Here is a 19,477-nt window from a genome sequence, read left to right on the forward strand (position 1 = left end):
CCCAAGAGTCTGTTCCATATTCAAATGACCCATACAATCAGAAAGTTCTTCCTGATGTTTAGTCAGAATCTCCCTTCTTGTAACTTGGATGCATTGATTTGGGTCCTAAGTGCCAGTGCAGGAGAAAACAATCTTACTCCATCCTCCATGTGACAGCCCTTTAGATGTTTGACAATGACTATTATTTCTTTTCTCAGTCTCTTTGCCAGGCTGCTGTTGGCATCAGTCTGTCTTGAGAGACAATGGAGTGTGCGTCCAGGGGTGAAATCAAACTGTTGGAGAGTTGCAGTGACTGGTAACTTGCAACTGCTGCTTCCTGCAATGTTTTTGTTGCGTTAGCAGCACCAAAATGACCTCTCTGCAGTGCAAACCTGGGCAGTGTGTATGGAGGTCCTAGGCTGCTTAGAAGACAACCGCCCCCCCCCCTCAGCCTTGCTGATGTAGTCCAAAAGAAAGCAGCACAATACATCAGGCACCAGCTTGGCTGCAGGAGTTGCTGGAAGAGGCATACAAGAAACCATCCAACTGTCCGATGGACTCCACTCTGGATTGTGTAGAATTTTACTCTTTAGCCATTTCTTCTCAAGATATCCATAAGGCAGTGGAGGTGTAGGATCAGTTTCCTTCTCCTAGATGAGCTACCTTCCCAGGCTGACGAGCCCCATGCTCCTTCACTTCCCTCTACTGCCTGTGCAGAAAACACCTTCTTGACCATTGGGCCCACTATTGGTCTCATCCACTCAATCTGCTGAAGCCTGTCTTCACGTGCAGAGCAAGTCCCTAACCCACCAACTACTACCCTCCGTTGCTTTAGCTGGCCAGTCAAAGCCGTTCCCCAGGGTGTGGCCACTGTCATACACCGGCAGCTTCTAGGAGCCACAGGTGAGAACACAGTGCAGGGTGGGGACCAAAGATGGACAAACTACCCCAGAAGGAGCATGTGTGCCCCACCAGAGGTACTATCCCTCCTCTAACACCCCATGCACCCTTTACCCAGTTCCCTCAACTGCTCCTCATAAGGTTTGGTTTCCAGACCCTTGGATCATCTTGGTCACTCTCCTCTGTACACCTTCCAGCTTGTCAATATCCTCCTTAAATTGTGGTGCCCAGAACTGGACACAGTACTCCACACATGGTGTGACCAAAGAAGAACAGAGCAGTACTATGACTTCCTTTGATCTCGAAACTATACTTCTGTGGAGGCAGCATTAGCTATGTGCTGCTGCATCACACTGTTGACTTGTGTTAAGCCTGTGCTCTCCTAAGACTCCTAGATTCTTTTCATACGTACTACTGGCAAGCCAGATGTTCCCCATCTTATATTTGAGCAGCTGGTTCTTCCTGCCTAAGTGCAGAACCTTACATTTGTCCCTACTGAAATTCATTTTGTTAGTTTGGGTCCAGTTCTCCAACCTGTTAAGCATCCAAGTCATTTATAAAGACATTGAACAACAATGGGCTGAGGACACAACCCTGCGGCACCCCACTTGTTACAATCCTGTACCAAATACATATTAAAAGGAGACTCTGGCAAATTTTACAAGCTGCTACACTAATTCTGACCCTTGTAAATTATATGCAAGTCCACAAGCAAAACCAGTGCATATCTACATTACTTATTTTAATAAAAAATATACACATTTGATAACACCATAGAACACCAATGCACAACAGCATCTCTGCAATAAATGCTTGGCCTTAAAGAAAGATGGGGTCTAGTCAGCAGAAAGAGTCCTGTATCATTGAAGTGGCAGAAAAAGCAACTCTGACCTAAAGCACTGTTGCAATGGTCACCTACTAGCTTCCACACTTTATTTCTTCTGTTTAGGAGGTGGTCTGTAAGGAAAAGGAGAGTGTTTGTTAACAGACTGTTGACCAAACACGACTGCTACCAATTGTGCTTTGACATTGTAAATGCCATTTTCTAAAATGTACTATTCAGTACAGTATCCTCAACATCAACTTCTCATAGACAAAAGTTCATTTTGTGAGTATTCCATGGTAATCCTGATAGCAAAGACCGAATGGGAGGCACCAAGGATATCGCTGATTGCAGGAGCCTAAACCAGGCATTAGCCATTTCATGGAAAGACTCTCAATCTTCCCAGGTATGTACGACACACATACCAGGATACTGTTTCCTGCCAGCTACTTGCAGTAACGTGACAAGCAAGGGCAACACAACACAGAATGATTTCAATAACAGGGACTCGCACTGTCATCATATCAGATGAACCAATTCCCGTAACACACAAATTGGAGCCTAGTGAATTAAGCAATGCTGATGAAGCCTCTGTTGAAATATAACTAGTCGAAAGCTGTTGCAAGGGAATGGGTGATGAGTTGGCACCCCCAGCCTAAATTAGTGTGCGTTTGAACAAACTTTTGAAGGTCACATTAAGAGTTCAGTAACATCTGGGGAACCACAAGTTAGACACCCATGAGATAGGGCTGTAGTGCCTGCCCTCCAGAGATCAATGAGCTGGAATGCTATTCATGGATATCAGCAATTACACTACATGAACTTTGATGTATCTGTTTTTATTTTATTGCTGTAATTGTATCCCAAATTCTTTTTGAAGCACCTTTTTGGTCTATTTTTTTGAGCCACTAAGCAAGGAGCAAACTTTCCAAATATTTGCATTTTCCTTTTAGACAATCTACAATTGCTTTCTGATTCCTTTAAAGATCTTACGTATTTTACATTCTGTAACTTTTTCTTGATTCCAGTTCCTTGTGCAAACTGTAAATACATTATATTCCTGTTCATATTTTTATCCCATTTGAGATAGGTATCTTCTTACTTAAGATAGAGCCTTGCCTTGAAGTGCACAGGTTAAGAAAAGAAGACATGTGACATATGAGGGAAAGGGAGGGGGGGTGTAGAGAAGAGAGATCAGTTTCGGAAAGACATTTATATATTTAATTGGGGCCAGGCTGGTAATCTCTTGCAATTGAACCATCAGCCCTTGTTCTGCTGGGACAGGTGTGGGGAACCTGTGCCTGCTCCCCTCTCAGTGTTGCTGAACTGCAACCCCCATCAGCGCTAGTCATTGGCTATGCTTCCCGAGGCTGATAGGAGTTGCAGTTATAGGAGCCAACTCCTAGGGACCGAAGTCCCCTTCAGCCCCCTCAGTAAAATATTTGAGGGGGCCACCCCTACTTGCCCAGATGCTCTTCCCAGGAGACTAGGGGGCAGCAGGAAAAGAGGTGCAGCCTCACACTGATCTTTGTTCCCCAAGGGCCATATTCCCCCTCGCCTATAAGGAAGGCACCACAGCCCAGCAGTAGATCACATGCACTGCACACAGAAGGTCCCAGGACCAAACCTTGGCATCTCCGTTGAAATGCCTCAGGTTGCAAGGGATGGGAAAGACCTCAGCACAAGACCCCGGAGAGCCATTGCCAGCCACAGTGGGCAGGGTTTAGTTAAGATGGGCAAATGGTCTGACACAGTGTTTTTCAACCACTGTTCCGTGGCACACTAGTGTGCCGCGAGATGTTGCCTGGTGTGCCGTGGGAAAATTACTTTATATATAGTCAATATAGGCACAGAGTTAAATTTTTTAACATTTTCTAATGGTGGTGTGCCTCGTGATTTTTTTCATGAAACAAGTGTGCCTTTGCCCAAAAAAGGTTGAAAAACACTGGTCTGACAGATCATGGCTACTTCTCAGGTTCCTGTACAAGGAAACCCAGTTAGTGTGGAGACTGGCACACTTTACAGGTTGCAATGATTTTAAGAGATAATGGGTGTGTGTGGGCAGAGAGTGAGGGACGTTCCGTCGCACGAACAGAAGAAATGTGTTGGATACCGCCCAATCAAAGGAGTTTGGTCCGAGTGGGGAAAGAACCATTATAATGCAAACCAGATGCATATCTGGCCTGCTTTGCAAGTTATTTAGATTGCTCGGTTATTTTTTGGTCAGAATACACACAGAATATACAGTGTGCACACAAGCGCCATCAACACCCTGGTTCCTTTCCAACCCTGTAACAAGCCCACTCTTCCCTCTGCTCGAGTGTGGGGTGGGAAGAAGAGTAGTTGCTCCTCATTACGTTCTAATGCTACCTGTTCCCCCTTTATGCCTCCAAGGAAACACCAAGCGCATCCAGAAATCAGCACCCCCAGATTTCACTGTACCTGTAAATGCCAACTACTACAGCATGGTCCCGCTCATAGGGCTCCAAAGTCAACTGCTCTTGGGGTTTCATGTTCTCCTGCTGCATTTTCTTCACCTCTGATGCAAAGACGGCTTCGGGTGCTGCTGTTGAGTCAATGCAGTTGGCCTGGGAGGAGAGGATCAAGCAGGTCAGTCTAACAGCAAGCCTTCAAGCTTATCTAAGAGGGACAATTCATCGCTCCCTTATGTTACAGGAGCATGCTAGCAGCCTGGTTGCACACCCTTCCAGAACAGGGACCCTGTCTAATTTTCAGAGCCAGGAAACGCCCACCCTCAAAGGCCTCTTCATTGTCAGGATTCAGTTTCAGCTTATTGGCCTTTGTGCAGGTCACCCTTACCTAGGACCCAAGTTATGTATGACTACGCAAAAGTTACAAAGAAATGCATTTGGGCATTCTTTGCAAATTGCCAAACCTGCTAAAAAGCATACCTAGCGGCTTTAATAGCCTTGGGGACACGATGGAATCCTGTGGCATCCCACAGCGTGACTGCAAGGAGGCAAAGATGCTACTTTCCCCCAGTTCTACTTTCTGGATGGAACTGGCCCCATAGGCAGAAGCCAATCCACCGTAGTACTTAATCTCTTACTCCCACCAAAACACGCCGCTAGGGTCAGTGTTATCAAAGGCAACTGATAGATCAAAAGCAAATAGGCTGCATTTTTACGTCTCCGTCTCAATAAAAGTCATCTCCCAGGACAAACAAGGTCAATGTGGTCTCTGAATCAGGTCTGGACCAAGACTGGAATGGGTCCAGATAACTAGTTTCTTCCCAATATCACAGCCACTGCCTGCTTGAGAACCTTCCCGCAATAGGGTGATTGTGAGCTGGCAGTAGCTATAACACACTTCTAGATCCACAGAGGGCTTCTTAAGAAATGGTCACCTTTACCCCCCCCCCCCTTGTCTAAAGACCATGCTGTCAGCCCACCTGGTCATTCACCCCCAGATTGCTCAAATTACCAGACACATTGAGGCAGCATTAGCATGAATGTTGCCTCCCTCCTCTAAGGAAACAGTCCTGGGGTTCTCCAACACAACTCCAGAGATTACCTCCAGCAATCCATATAGGCTTAACACTTGTCAGTTGGGTGGAAGGCATATCAGCCATAACCCTATACACTTAGGTGCTGCTTACAGCCACAAAGCTTTCACTGGAAATGGTTCATTAGGCCTAACAAGTCCACAATTTCCATTGATTCCTATGGGAATCGGCAATCTCTTTTCCCTGCCCATCATGGTTTTGCCCTAAAATGGCTGCAGCCAACGAGCAGGAGAGAGACAAAGGAAAAATTGATTTGTCTGATCTCTCTTACTCTGATACATTCGCACCCCCACCACACTCTCCATGGTTTTTGCCTGAAAATGGCTGCCACTGACCAGCAAAGCACAAGAAAGGAAGCGGGCATGCTCTAGGATAATTTATGTTTGGATAAGTGTCTTGACAGATAGCAAACTGCCATGACCAGAAGAAGGTGTAGACTTGTGAATCCTGCCCCAGAATGGTTGGTCTCCCTGATGAGGGAGATGGAATTCCAATGGAGTACCGAAAACCAGTTCTTAGCCCCCGCTGACTCTCCAGCCGAAGGGAAAGAAAACGACCCACTGAAGGTCATACAGTTAGAAAATATAAGTCGTACCAAACATTACCTTGATGGAGATGACAAAATGGCCACCATTCTTCAAGAAATTGTGCGCGTTTAAAGCCACAATACGTGACTGGTCGGGCTGAGCCACATCTGCGAAGATCACATCCACCATGCCTGCAAAGCAAGGGGGGCGTATTGAACCATGGGCCTGGAAGTTGCCCTGCAAATCCTATCGCTTTCCTCACTTGAAATAAGGTCATCAGGCAAAAGAAAAACAGTAGAGCCTAGAGCAGTAACGGGGGACCCCTGGCTTCATTCAACACACCCACCTTTACCAGGACTGCCTGCTTTGGCCACAGCAAATTTCAAGCCATGGCTAAGAGGACAAAGAATCAGGAGTACACACTTGATTCTTCCTTTGCATCAGGAAGTCGGCACTTTTTATATTCTGTGCCTCTTCCTGTCACCATACATGGCAACAGAAAAAGGTGCCACATGTAACGAAGGTGGACTTTTCAATGCAAAATATCATTTTGCCTTTGGAACTGTGGCTTGAACTCAAGCCGGACTGCAAAGGAAGGGCTGGGAGCACATTTAGGCTGTGCTTCTAATTATTTCCTTTGAAGCAAAGTTACCCTGATGTCATGGTGGCACCAGGTGATTGACAGGTGGGTGGCTCCACCCACCTAGCAAAGTGGGCCACAGGGGGTGAGGGACTTCCAGACTTGGCCCCCTAACCCTGTTTCCCACTTCCGGTCTAGAATGTCAAGATCTGCCCCAGCACTTTTGTGATTAAATCAACAGCAGTGAGGCAGCAGCGGTGTTCATTTAACCTACTTTGCCCACATTTATTTAGGACAGTGGTTCCCAGTTAGCCAATTACTGAGGACCCCTTATTTTTCAAAAGCCAAGCCACGGACCCCTTACTTTTTGGCCAATATATTGATATTGGCACAGCACTAAAACAGACCATAAAATTTGTGATATTACCATGCAAAAATGACAAAAAAATTAGTTGGGGGGGGGGGAGGCAAGGGCTGGGGTCGCAGAACCCTAATTGGGAACCACTGGTTTAGGGGAACAGCTCAGACTTTTTTCTGATTGCTGAGATCAAACTAACAAAACCTAGACCTTCCCTGTCAGTGGTCTAGAAGTGAAGAACACCCAATACACTTGTATTTTGTATAATCCCCAGCATCGGTTACTAGCAGCTTGCCAGGTCCTAATAAACAAAATAAACATAAATGGATGTTTCAGAGTGGTAGATCATATGCCAGGTATGGGGAACACCACCAGCCCCAGCAAGCAAAATTTCCCCACACTTGGCACATGGCTTGCCTGCAGAAGTTCCCAGGGTCTGTCCCTAGCATCACCCTCTAAGGCTGGAAAAGACCCTTGCCTGAATCCTTGGAGCCTCACTGCTTGTCTGTTGACAACATAGAGACAGGTGGGCTTGGCATAATACAAGTATTAATGTTACTAAGGCTCTTGCAATCCATGGGCAGCTGCTTTCGCCCAGTGGGTGGGGGAAACAGAAGACAGCCGAGAGAGGGTGCTCCTTTAAGAGATGTCCAGCTCAATCAGCATACATGAAAGGAAGGCTTATTTGCGCAGGTGTTAAGGTTTCACAGTCATCTTACCAAGCAACATGCGGTATTTGTGTGGGTGCCGTGCATCCTCTATTACAGGGATAATGTTGGTCCGTTTCTTTGCCACATTGATGAGGTCGCGACCGGAGCGATGGGAGAACTCCACAGCGTACACAAGGCCCTCCTGTTGGGTAAGAAGCAGGAAGCAAGGGAGTCAGTGCCTTGTCCACGGCCCAGAACAGTAAAAAGCGTTCAAGAAGGACATCGCCCAGTGCCACTGCTGAAGCCCTGAGTGATCATCTTTGATAAAATAGCTAGAATTAGTCTGAAGAGCAACACTCACCAGTTCCACTTGTCACCTTCGGCAACAATCCACTGCTCTTTGGGCAAGGATGGCTAGAGAAGCCCCAGACATAAGGGCCATTCTGCTAATTAGATCAAAGGCCTATCTAGTCTATCATCCTGTTCTTGCAGTGGCCAATCAGGTTTTTTTTTTTAATAGCATTTATTGTATAGGTGGAGTTACTTTTGATTGTGATTGTGTGTGTGTTTGTGTGTTTGTGTGTAATTGTTTCATTGTTTTGTAGAGTCATATTTGCTTTTATGCCAAACAGTTTTTAAGTACATGGTACAGAAACCACTGAAGAAGACTAAGGTCAAGAAGTGTTCGGGTTCTTTGCTAATTTGTGAGTTATATCTATGCACATCTATACACAGGGTTCAGCAAACTTATTCAGCAGGGGGTCGGTCCACTGTCCCTCAGACCTTGTGGGGGGCCCGCACTGTATTTTGGGGGGAAATGAACAAATTCCTATGCCCCACAAATAACCCAGAGATGCATTTTAAATAAAAGGACACATTCTACTCATGTAAAAACACGCTCATTCCGAGACTGTCCGCGGGCCAGATTTAGAAGGCAATTGGGCCAGATCCGGCCCTCGGGCCTTAGTTTGCCTACCCATGGAATATACTGTGTTTGGATTCTTTCGCTTTGGAAACACTGTTTTTCATTGTCATTCAACTGTTTAAAATTATTTCGTGTACAACTGTATTTGTTTGTTACACAGGAAGTTAGTTTTCTGACCCCAACTTTTCCCTTCACATTTTTCCAGCTATACAATATTTTCTGCAGAGAACATAAATGCACACAGTATTCCAAGTGAAGTTGCAACACAGATTCACATAACAATATTAAGATACTGAGAAATTTCTTTTCACTCTTCTCTAAGGAACCCAAAAATGTAATTTGCCTTTTTTTCAAAGCTGCCGCACACCAGGTCAACACCTTTACTGACCTATTCACCACTACATCAAGATGCCCTTCCTGGTCAGTCACTGGCAGTTTAGGTGCCTATTAACATATGTAAAATTAAGGTTATTCCTCAATACTTATCACTTTACACCTGCTCACATTGAACCACATTTGCAATTTTAATGCACAATCACTTTGGAGAAATGTTTGGCACTACATGCGATCCCTTTTTTTTTTTTTTTTGCTTTTACCATCTTGAACAACACCTGGAAGCAGGAAAGGGATAATCCCTGCAATTGTGCTGTCTCCAGAAGTGCTGGCCAAGGGAAGATTCCTAACCTCAGGGCTAGTCACTTGACACTTACAGCATGGAAGCACTGGACAGCCTGCCCACTAGGCACCAAAAACAAGCTTCAATCTTCTCTTTCAGCTCTGGAGAAAAGAGCCGAGTGAGCCAAAGCACTCAAGGACCATGGGGGAAATGTGGGGGTGGAAACCACAGCTTGGTGGCAGAGCATATACAAGATCTCAGGTTCAATCCCCAGCATCTCGAAACAGGGGGTGTCCCTGGTTGGAAACCCTGGAGAGAAGTGTAGACAATGCTACTCTGAATGGACCAGTCGTCTGACTTAGTGTTAAGACAACTTCCAGTGATGATTCCTGTCTCTACACTCCCCTCCTGTCCCAAGCTTGGAGCTGGGGATTAGGTCTCTTATTCTCATTCAGAGTCATAGCCTGAGGTCAAGGAAAGAGCATAGTATTGATATTTGCAAGCTGTGGGAACTACTCAAGAAGTTGTTTTCTGCAGCACCCCAGCTACTCCTGTTGCAACTCACTAGCTTAAGACCGTACAGCTTTATCTGTACAAACAGCAGTACCTGGCAGCAGTTTAAGGTACACCCGCAGTCTCAGGTACCCCAAAACTCTCCTTACCGGTCCAACTATGTCAGAGACGTGAGACACTGTTGTTCCTGATGCGGCTCCGAGGTACAGCACTTTGGTGCCAGGCTTGATATGGATCTGGTCAATGCCTCCAAGGATGGCAGCAGCCAGCTTGGAGCGGAAGGGATTCCAGGCTCGGTACTCCACCTTCAGCTCACCGTCCTGAAGAGGGGAGGATAAGGCATGCTGGATTGAGAGAGACTTTCCAACCAAGACGTCTGCAGACCAAGAGGGGTCCCCGTCCTTGGAACATACTCCCCCTTCCTGCATTTTCAAGCAATTCCCTCTACCCACAACCATGCCCCCATGGAGCGTCATCCATCACCCACCTCCACAGAAATCCTCTTCTCTCCATACACAGACTCGCCAGGCACCATGTTCCGTGTGACTAGCGCATCTTCCTTTCCCCGGCAGATGAAGACACCTGAGGATACAAGAGAGACCGGAACTTAGATCTGTTCACATTGGAGACATGCTTCACGCAAGCAAAATTTAAATACTCCGAGATGGGACAACCTCAGGTGGGCAAGGGTACAAATATTATTATTCAGCTAAAACTGTTTCCACTCTTGCCTTTCCCCCCATGAGCTCAATCTATTCTAGGCAGTTGCTAAACCATGGTGGCAGGTCCTTTACAGTGAATGGGGCTCTGTCTCAACAAACTCATTTCAACCTTAGCTAGCCTTCTTACAAAAATAAAATAAAAAAACATTTAGAATACTGTTAGGATATATAGACATGTATTACGTGTGCAAACATATCACATGTAGATGGGGAGCTGCCCGTACTTTTTCACACAGCACAGTTAAATTGTGGAACTGCTCCCCCAGGAGGCAGTAATGGCCACCAACCTAGCTAGCTTTTTAAAAAAAGGATTAGAGAAATTCATGGATGATGCCTATGCTCTACCTCCACAGCTGGATGAAGTAATGCTTCCAAATACCGCATTTTTCGTGCCATAGGGCGCACCGGACCATAGGGCGCACATTGTTTTTAGAGGAAAAAAGAAAAAATTTTTTTCTGGTTTTCCTCCTCTAAAAGCCCTGTTTTTTGAGGATCAGCTAAAAGTTTTGCAGCTTTTTTTGCAAAGGGAAAAGCCGTGGTTTTTTTGAGGATCAGCTAAAAGTTTTGCAGCTTTTTTTGCAAAGACAAAAGCCCTGGTTTTGTTTTGAGGATCAGCTAAAGGTTTTGCAGCTTTTTTTTGCAAAGGGGGGGAAAGCAAAGAGGAAAAGCCCCATTTTTATGGGGTTCAACTCACATTTCTGAAAATCTTAAGGAAAGGAAGCCGTTTCCAGACAGATAACCTAATCAGCCAGTCACATGTCGCTGGGGAAACAAACAACCTCCCTCTGCAGCACATTCAACAAAGGAGGCCTAGGCAAGGGGGCTGGCCTGAAAGGGAGCCGGGACTCTTATCTCTCTCCCGATCTCTTGCTGATCAGCTGCTGATCGGGGTCCTTTCAACACCCCCTTTTCTCTTTGTAAAATAAAAAGCCCGATCTGGTTTTGGCCCCTGGGCAATTCAGCTCCAGGGACCACCATTCGCTCCATAAAACGCACAGATATTTCCCCTTACTTTTCAGGAGGAAAAAAGTGTGTCTTATGGAGTGAAAAATACGGTACCAGTTGCTGGAAACCACAGGAGGTGAGAATTCTTTCTTATGCTCATGTTCTGCTCTCTAGGTTTCCCACGGGCATCTAGTTGGCCACTGTGAGAACAGGATGCTAGACAACATGGGACCAATGGCCTGATGCAGCAGGCTCTTCTTACGTTCTCAGCTGGTGCAACTACCATTTCTGCTTCTTTTAGCTTTCTTCACTTCTCCTTAAAAAACAGCTTCAAAGTTGACAAGCATGCCTAGAGTATATATGATATTTTTGGTCAGGAGCTATTGGGATGTTGGCATCTAACTCCAGTTTTCCCTTCGGTCAGGTAGCTCCCATCCAGATGCAGCAGGACTTCAGGCTAATAAAGCAGTATGGGATGCCAGAAGCAGGACTGCAAGTCAGAAGAGGAGTGTTTTAAAAATATTTGTGCTCATACATGGAGGGTTGTAGGGAAGGAATGCAAACTGACTATAAATATTTGCTTTCTAGCATTAAACAAAGACACGGATGTGGGTGTTTTTCAGGAAATCAATATTTTAGAATGAGTAGAAGCTCAACAGCAATTACCAGAGAGGCCACAGGGGCTGTTCTCCTGATAGCTTTTAGCTATAGTTAACAGGAAGGGATAGCTAGCCTTCTGAAGAGGCTTAGAATGCAACAGTCTTTTACCTTGCCCTATATCAAACAAAGAAAGAATGCCTCTTCCACAATGCTCTGGGAGGTGGTTCCTCCTTCACTGGGTCTACTGCCGTAAAAGTAATATTATTGCATAAAGTTTAATTATCTTCTTATATGACAGGATGAAGAAGTCTCACCTTCATGTCTGTGGGGCTCTACTGTAACCTTTTTCCCTCCTCTGAAGCCACCCCGTCCTCCTCGGCCACCTCCTCCTCGGCCGCCACGGAAACCACCACCTCGGCCGCCTCGGAAGCCACCACCACCACGGCCGCCTCGGAAGCCTCCTTCACCACCACCAGGGGACTTAAACCCACCTCCTACAGGTGAAAAAGGAGAGAAAGAAGGAATGGGATATGAGCAATTCAGAACCAACAGTTACCACCCCCCCCCCCAAAGCGTCAACATGTCTATATACCGTAATCCCACCCACTCCAGCTGCATCTATTATCCCAGGGACGTCCTATTCCCAATAGACTGTGATCTACTCACAGTATAAAAAACCCATTGTCGTTTGATGGATCAAAGTTGTTGAGCTTCTTTTTTTTTTTTTAAGGAAGCAAATGAATGAATGAATCTGAATGAGCATTGCAGTATACACAGACCGTAATAAAAAGTCAATTATATAAAACAGGGGTGGCCTGCGATCTACTCACAGAGTTATAAACTGGCAGTAATCTACCCCCTTTTTGAGGGTTCAGCTCAAAGTAGTTGAGCTTTTTTTAGGAAGGAGGAAGGCCCATTTTGGGGGGGTTCGGGTCAAAGCTGTTGAGTTTTTTTCAGTGAGGAGGTAAAATGTTGAGCTTTCTTAAGGGGAGCCACAGTTGTTCAGCTTCTTAGGGGAGAGCCAGTGATCTACCGCGGACATCCATTGATCACGATCTACCTGTTGGACATGCCTGATATAAAACACACAGTTGAGGGTTCTGAATCCGCAGTCAAATAGTGGACCTTAATCTGATGGTCCACTTTTTTTTGCTAGGAAGCAAAAGTTGCTGAGCTTTTTTTAAAAAAAATATTTTGGGGGGAAGGTGATCCCTGAGGGACCAGAGATCTACCAGGAACACCACGCGATCTATCTGTTGGACATGCCTGTATTATCCCAACTATATTTCCCTGACAGCACCATAGTTTCCTTCTAATTATGCTCCAATAAATGCACCGTTTCCAGCTAGGAGCCCCTGGGTTATCACCCAGCCCATTAGTTACAATATAACTGAAAGATGAAGAAAGCTTTATTTTCTCTCTCCCTACTTAAAAAAAGATTTATTGAACAAGCAAAACAAATAAGAGAAGAAAAACAGCAATGAGTTAAGCTATAACATTACAGTACTAATAAACAATATTATATTACAATACATTGCATTGTGTCTCTTATTTCTACTGTACATATATACCAAAAATAAAGCACACCAGAAAAGAAAAACTGTAAAGAACCAATAATAACAATAAATAAATAAATCAAAACAGAAAATGAAAACAAGGACGAAAGTTGACTTTCTGTCAAAGCCCGCTGTATATTCCACTATTACAGATGTAATATTTGTTATACATTATTATATTTGTTATACATTTCTTTATATATATATAACATTTGCTTCTGTTTTTAACTGTTGCAACTCCTGAAGGGCATAATGGAAAGCATAAATCTTTCTGCAGCAAAGATCAAATACTGTGGTTTTATTTGTACGATTTCGATTTCTTATCACCCTTCACCCATAAGGTCTCAGGGAGAGATACAGTAATATACCATTATAAAAAACAAACAAAAACCATTACAGCTATAGGACAAGAAAAGCTATTCCAAATGAAGCAGGACAGTATAAATTCAGGTGCCATGAAACAAAAACACCCTAACTGCCCGAGGCCAAGATTAAGAGATGTGCCTTCAGTGTACAACGAAAGCTGTGCAATGAATATGCTACACACACCTTTGTGAGGAGTTGCTGTTGTTAAAATTTATATACCTCCTTTCATCCAAAGATCGTAGGGCAGTTTACAGTTCACAATTTAGGTCAGGGGCTTGCAACCTGTGGCCCTCCAGCTCCCATCACCCTGACAGACGGGAGTTGCAGTTCAGCAACACCTGGAGCTCCACATTTTTCAGAATGTGACAGAGAAAACCCTCTCCAGGGCTGCCTTTCTATACAATTCTGAGGGTTCCACCAAACTACCAAGGGAGATGCACCCAAGAAGATTGACAAGGATGGAGATGGTCTTTCAGGTATTTGGCACCTAAGTTGTTTAGGGCCTTAAACATTAATCAGGTCTTGGAAACAAACTGGCAAATACTGCAGCTGTTTTAAAACAGAGCTACAGGAGTTCTACATTTTATCCTTATTTTTATTTTTTGATTTCTTAATAAATCTTCAGCATTTAAAATTGATGTCTGTGACTGTCTTCTTTGTACTCAATCCAGATCCTAACTTCTTGGTTTTTTACTACTAAGTTGGTGACTTCAGACTCAAGGAGTGCACTGCCTTGATTTTAGCTCTTGCTTCTCAAGAATCTTAGGGATGTCTAATAAGGTCTCCTGACCCAGGCTGTTTGGACAGAAGGAGTAGGGGCAATGTACCTTGCAGAGTTGGTGTCAGACCTTGATTATTAGTCTCAGCTTAATTACCAAGGAATGAGGAATGGGTTTTGGGGACCAGTCCTTGATGCTAAAATGGGTATTCCTTGCCCTTTAGTGGGCTTCCTCCCAACCCTGCAGAGCTCCACAGGAGACCAGGGATTGTCTTGGCAGCTGCCCTCTCTCCACCTGCAAGTTTGGAAGGAAGGCTTTAAGCTGCTTGGCTATTATGTTTCTGATGTGCCCAGGCCCAAACTGGCTAGATCTCATTCCCACCCAGAAAGGGAAGCACACATGGCTGCTACCTGGCCAATGCACTTAGACCACCCTTTGACTAAACCACCAAGAGGAGGGACAAGCCACCACAACTGTGTGGTTAAGTACCTTGATTTCTCCCCAGCATGCACCACTGCAGACCTGAGTGTCTTATCTGTAGGGTGGCAACAAGCGCTTACAGCTAATGCACAAATAGGGGAAGAAAGAAATAACTCACCTCGCCCCCCTCGGAAGCCTCCGCGTCCCCCACGATCTCCAAAGCCACCACGATCTCCAAACCCACCACGTCCCCCACGTCCTCCACGGGGGCTAAAACCTGCAGAGAAGGGCACACAAGTCAGAGAAACGCGATGAAACCTTACTCTCCCCACCCCTTAACTGAAACCTAACAGCTGCAAACAGTGCTAACTTCTGCGTTGGGAAACTCTCAACTGGTGGCGGCTATTTCAACAGGTGGCCCAACTGGCCGTTGTAAGGCCTGGTTCAGGCATCTGCTAGGCCACTGTGAAAACAGGACTCTGGACCAGTCCTGGACTCCGATCCAGAAGGTTTTCCTTAGGCTCTTTAACTTCTCCTTAGGCCCTGGGCTTGCTCCTCCTTTTCAGATCATAAGCCTAAAAGTAGGAACCACCGATCTAGTAAACCGCTCGAAGGGACTTTTGTCAGCTATGGAGCAGGGCAAACAGCAGCAGCAACCGCATAATGACTTTAAATAACAAATAAACGAACAAATCAACCACCAGACGACTCCAGCAGCCACGTGTCTGCCCGCGGTGCTCCTTTTTCCTTCCTTCAACCCCTCTCCCGCTAAGCTCACATCGGCTCCGTGCAGCGGGAAGATGCACCCCTTGGAGAAGCAGCACCCTCCCCACAACTATTCCCTCCCGTCACTTACCGGGCCGCATGGCTGGAACCGACAAGAGGCAAACTTCGCCACACACGCGCTTAAAATTCTCGGGCCGGAAACACCAACCACGCAGCGCTCGAACGCAGTCGCACCGGAAGTGTGAAACTGGGAAAAGAGGCGGGGCAAGGGCGGGAGTGCCGCAGAGGTTCATGGGGAATGGAGTCCGCCGCTGGAAAACGCATGCGCAGAGGCATTGGGCGGGGCTGCACTGCTTATCTTCCCATTCCGGACACACACAGTGCAAAGGGCTTGGCATGGGATTTGATTTTTATTATATTACTGTAATTTTTATGCTATATTTTATTATGTTATTATATCAATGAGCTCAAGGAGGCATATATGGATAATAAAACGAGTTAATGCACATAGTAATGAGTCGTTTAATTATAGCCGCTGAACTTTAATTAGGGTTCTTAATCGATCCAGGGTGAGAGATTCAGTGATTTACTCCTGCTCTCCTGAGCAAACAAGCAGAAGTGTGAGCGCCCCCTTTTCTTCGCCATTTTAACAATGGATGGCAGACCCTCCCAAGTGTCCCTATTTTCCAGGGACAGTCCCGGATTTACAGAAGTCATCTGAGTTTCTGATTTGATCCTGGAATATCCCACTTTCCATTTGTTGTTGTTTAGTCGTCTTAGTCGTGTTTTGACTCTCCGTGACCCCATGAACCAGAGCATGCCTTGGAAACTCACTGTCTTCTCAAAAGCTGCTTTTTTATGTCCATGGAGTTTTCTTGGCAAAATACTGGAGTGGATTGTCAGTTCCTTCTCCAGGTGGATCACATTTAGTCTAAATTATCGGCTATGACCTGTCCATCTTGGGTGGCCCTGCACGGCATAGCTCATAACTTCTTGGAGTTATTCAAGCCCCTTTGCCACAACAAGGCAGTGATCCATGAAGGAGCCAATTTCCCTTAGGATGTCACTGTTTTCATACCAATGCCCGAGCTATTTGAAGGCAGCCCTGTATAGGGAAGGTCTTTAATGTTTAATGCTTTATTATATATGTTGGAAGTTGCTCAGAGGAGCTGGCGCAACCCAGTCAGATGGGCAGGGTATAAATAGTAAAATTATTGTGATGGAATATGATGTCCCTATTTTCATCGGAGAAATGTTGGAGGGTATGGGATGGGGGCCTAATCTGAAGCAGAATTTGCCACAGCAGAGGGGGAAATATTAAAACATTAGATGCTGCTGAACCATACTAATGGTAATTAGTTCAGCATCCTGTTCTCACAGCGGCTAACCAGATATCTGTAGGAAATCCCAACATTCAGCTTCATTGAATGTTCATGGGTTGTGGTGTCATGAGATACGAAAAACTTCTGGGTCCACTTTCCCCATGCCATGCATGATTTTAATAAACTTCAATCATCATAAACTCCAATCCTCGCATTTTCTTAAGCTAAGAAGTCCCAAATGCTTCATAGGGGAGTTGCTCCACCCCCTTGAAAGTTTTCCAACTGTACAATATCCTTTCTGAGGTGAGGCAACCAGAACTGTACACAGTATTCCAACTGTTGTTGTTGTTGTTGTTCAGTCGTTCAGTCGTGTCCGACTCTTCGTGACCCCATGGACCAGAGCACGCCAGGCACACCTATCCTTCACTGCCTCCCGCAACTGTGGTTGCACCATATAATGGCAATTCCTTTCTTATCTTCCAACATTTATCTGATGAAAAGGATCCCTGGCATGGAATCTGCCTTTTTCACAACTGTTGCTGTGAAAGAGAACACTTGGAAATAACAAAACTGAGGACTTTGAACAAGTTGGAGAGGATGAAGACTGCTGCCAGGGCTTCTATTAAAAAAAAAATCTACACATTTCCCAGTACTATGAAGTTAAACATATCGTCTCTTCTAATATATGTAATAACTTTGACCACACCATTATAATGCCACATAGAATTTTATATGCTTTCTGTGTTTGTGATATAGGTCAGATGTATGCTACAGTCACGCAAACAGATAAGATTTACATACAGATGTTCCATGTTACGATTAGCCAGTGACAAGCAATTAATACACATATGCCGGGCTTATGTTTTTTATTAGGTCCAGGTTCCAATTATTTTTTACAAAATTTAATAAGTACACTACTTCTGTTGCCAGTAAGTTATATTCCTTCAAAAACCAGCTATCAAACTAGAGAGGAAGGCTCACAGTGGTTCTGCTCAGGATACTCCTCTCTTTTCTTAACTACAGAAACTACCGGTACAACTGCAAGGGGCTGAAAGTAAGCAGACACAACCACTATTTCCCTTAACCTCTCATTGGAACTGATAAATTGCTGACTTTTTGCTGGACAAAAGTTATGTACATGTCAAGCAGAAATTCATCCACTGCTGTTTTCCCTTGCATAATAGGTAAGTAGTAAAGAACTTGGTTAGATTTCTACATTTTTGTTCAGCTCTTAAAAGGGACATAGGTTTTGCCAGGGGAAATTGTGCCAATCCTAATCTAGTTTTGTAACATCATCACTTCACAATCTGGTTATGTCAGATTTTGCTGTACGGCTGAGTTGGGACTGCATTAAAATTCCATGCCATGATAATTAGGTGCTCTGTGTTCTTTTCCCGGGCCCCACCCCAATCCTATGCAGCAGCCTTGGTGTGTTACATATCTTCCTACACGCCTTATTACTGGCATAGCACATCTCAGGATTATGAAATATACATGCAAAACATTGTTTTGCTTTCCAGATATGTCTATATTTTATGGCTAACATTGGGAATGCATAGGCTTTTACACAGAGTTGCAGTACTCAGGATACCATAACTTTTGTAATGTAACTTTTTGAACTGAACTTAAGTAGCAATCACATGTAACTATATAAAAAATACTGCATGTTTCAGTATTTAAAATTATTTTCCAAGCCTTCCAATGCCTTGCATAGTTAAAAAAAAATCCCAGCAAAATAATTCAAAACTTGTTATATGTTTTACTTTAAAACCTGGCCCAGAAATTGAATGTTTTTCAAGCAGCAAACTAGTTCCACAGCAAGCGATTTAATCCATTTAAGTAACATGTGGCCAAGTTTAACCCAATCAGATTAGGCACTGGAAGTAAACAATTTTCAGTAAGTTGGAACTAAGCTGGAAAAGCACAGTAGTTCCTGAATGCAAGGCAGACAACCCATGTGTTGTTGAATTCTGTATAAAATTCTGAAATGCCTACATTAAGTGAGGGCCTTCTCTCATTGAGCTAGTTCAAACATAATACTAAGCCATAGTTTAGTGTAATAAGAAGGAGCCTCAACAAACCTCAGGCTTGTGCACCCTTCTTCCAGTGCAGACATGAGGAGGAATTTGGAAGCTTTTGCTTATATTTTTAAAAAATTAAATCACGTGCACTGGCAGGGGTGTGTGGCAGGTGCGACTTGCCCTGAGTGTCATCCCTGAGCGGGAGTGACATTGCCACGGGTGGCGCCCCCCCCCCCGGGACGTTCGCTGCGGGTGCCAGAGCAGCTAGCTCTGCCTCTGATCACATGTTGCCCAAACATGACAATCTGTGGTTAAACAGTGCTGAAATAAGCAGGGCCGTCTTAACCATAGGCACCGGGCTCTCAGGGGTGCCAGGCTGAGAGTCTGGGGCCCGAGAGTTGGAGTCTGGGGAAGAGCACACCCGTTGGTCGGAGCGCCGCGGCGGGCTCTGTGCTGCAAGTTCGGGAACGAGCCAACGAGGCACTGAGGCAACTGCCGGCTCCGCCCTCCTGCGCACCTGGGATTGGCGTAGGGCCATGGAGAAGGCTGCCCAGTGCATGCTGCTTACACCACGAGGTGCTCGGCTTCACTCAGTTGCCGACGCTGACGCCTCAGCATTTGTTTGTTGCGCCGGGCTCCTTATGTTTCCTGTTTTCTCTTCCTGAGCAGAGATAGGCGTGGTG

General features: G+C 45.1%; 1 protein-coding gene across 1 annotated transcript; it reads right to left on the bottom strand.

The window, feature by feature from the left end:
- Window positions 1-1,773: 1,773 nt before the first annotated feature.
- FBL (fibrillarin) lies at window positions 1,774-15,679 on the bottom strand. The gene is made up of 9 exons (XM_033158070.1): window positions 15,582-15,679; window positions 14,904-15,002; window positions 11,979-12,158; window positions 9,885-9,979; window positions 9,547-9,717; window positions 7,413-7,545; window positions 5,834-5,946; window positions 4,145-4,290; window positions 1,774-1,836 (listed from the first exon to the last, which is right to left on the bottom strand). Exons 1-9 carry the CDS (start codon window positions 15,589-15,591, stop codon window positions 1,812-1,814), a joined length of 972 nt encoding a protein of 323 aa, XP_033013961.1. The 5' UTR covers window positions 15,592-15,679; the 3' UTR covers window positions 1,774-1,811.
- Window positions 15,680-19,477: the final 3,798 nt, after the last annotated feature.

Source organism: Lacerta agilis, chromosome 8, assembly GCF_009819535.1.
Source record: "Lacerta agilis isolate rLacAgi1 chromosome 8, rLacAgi1.pri, whole genome shotgun sequence".
Lineage (NCBI taxonomy): Eukaryota > Metazoa > Chordata > Lepidosauria > Squamata > Lacertidae > Lacerta > Lacerta agilis.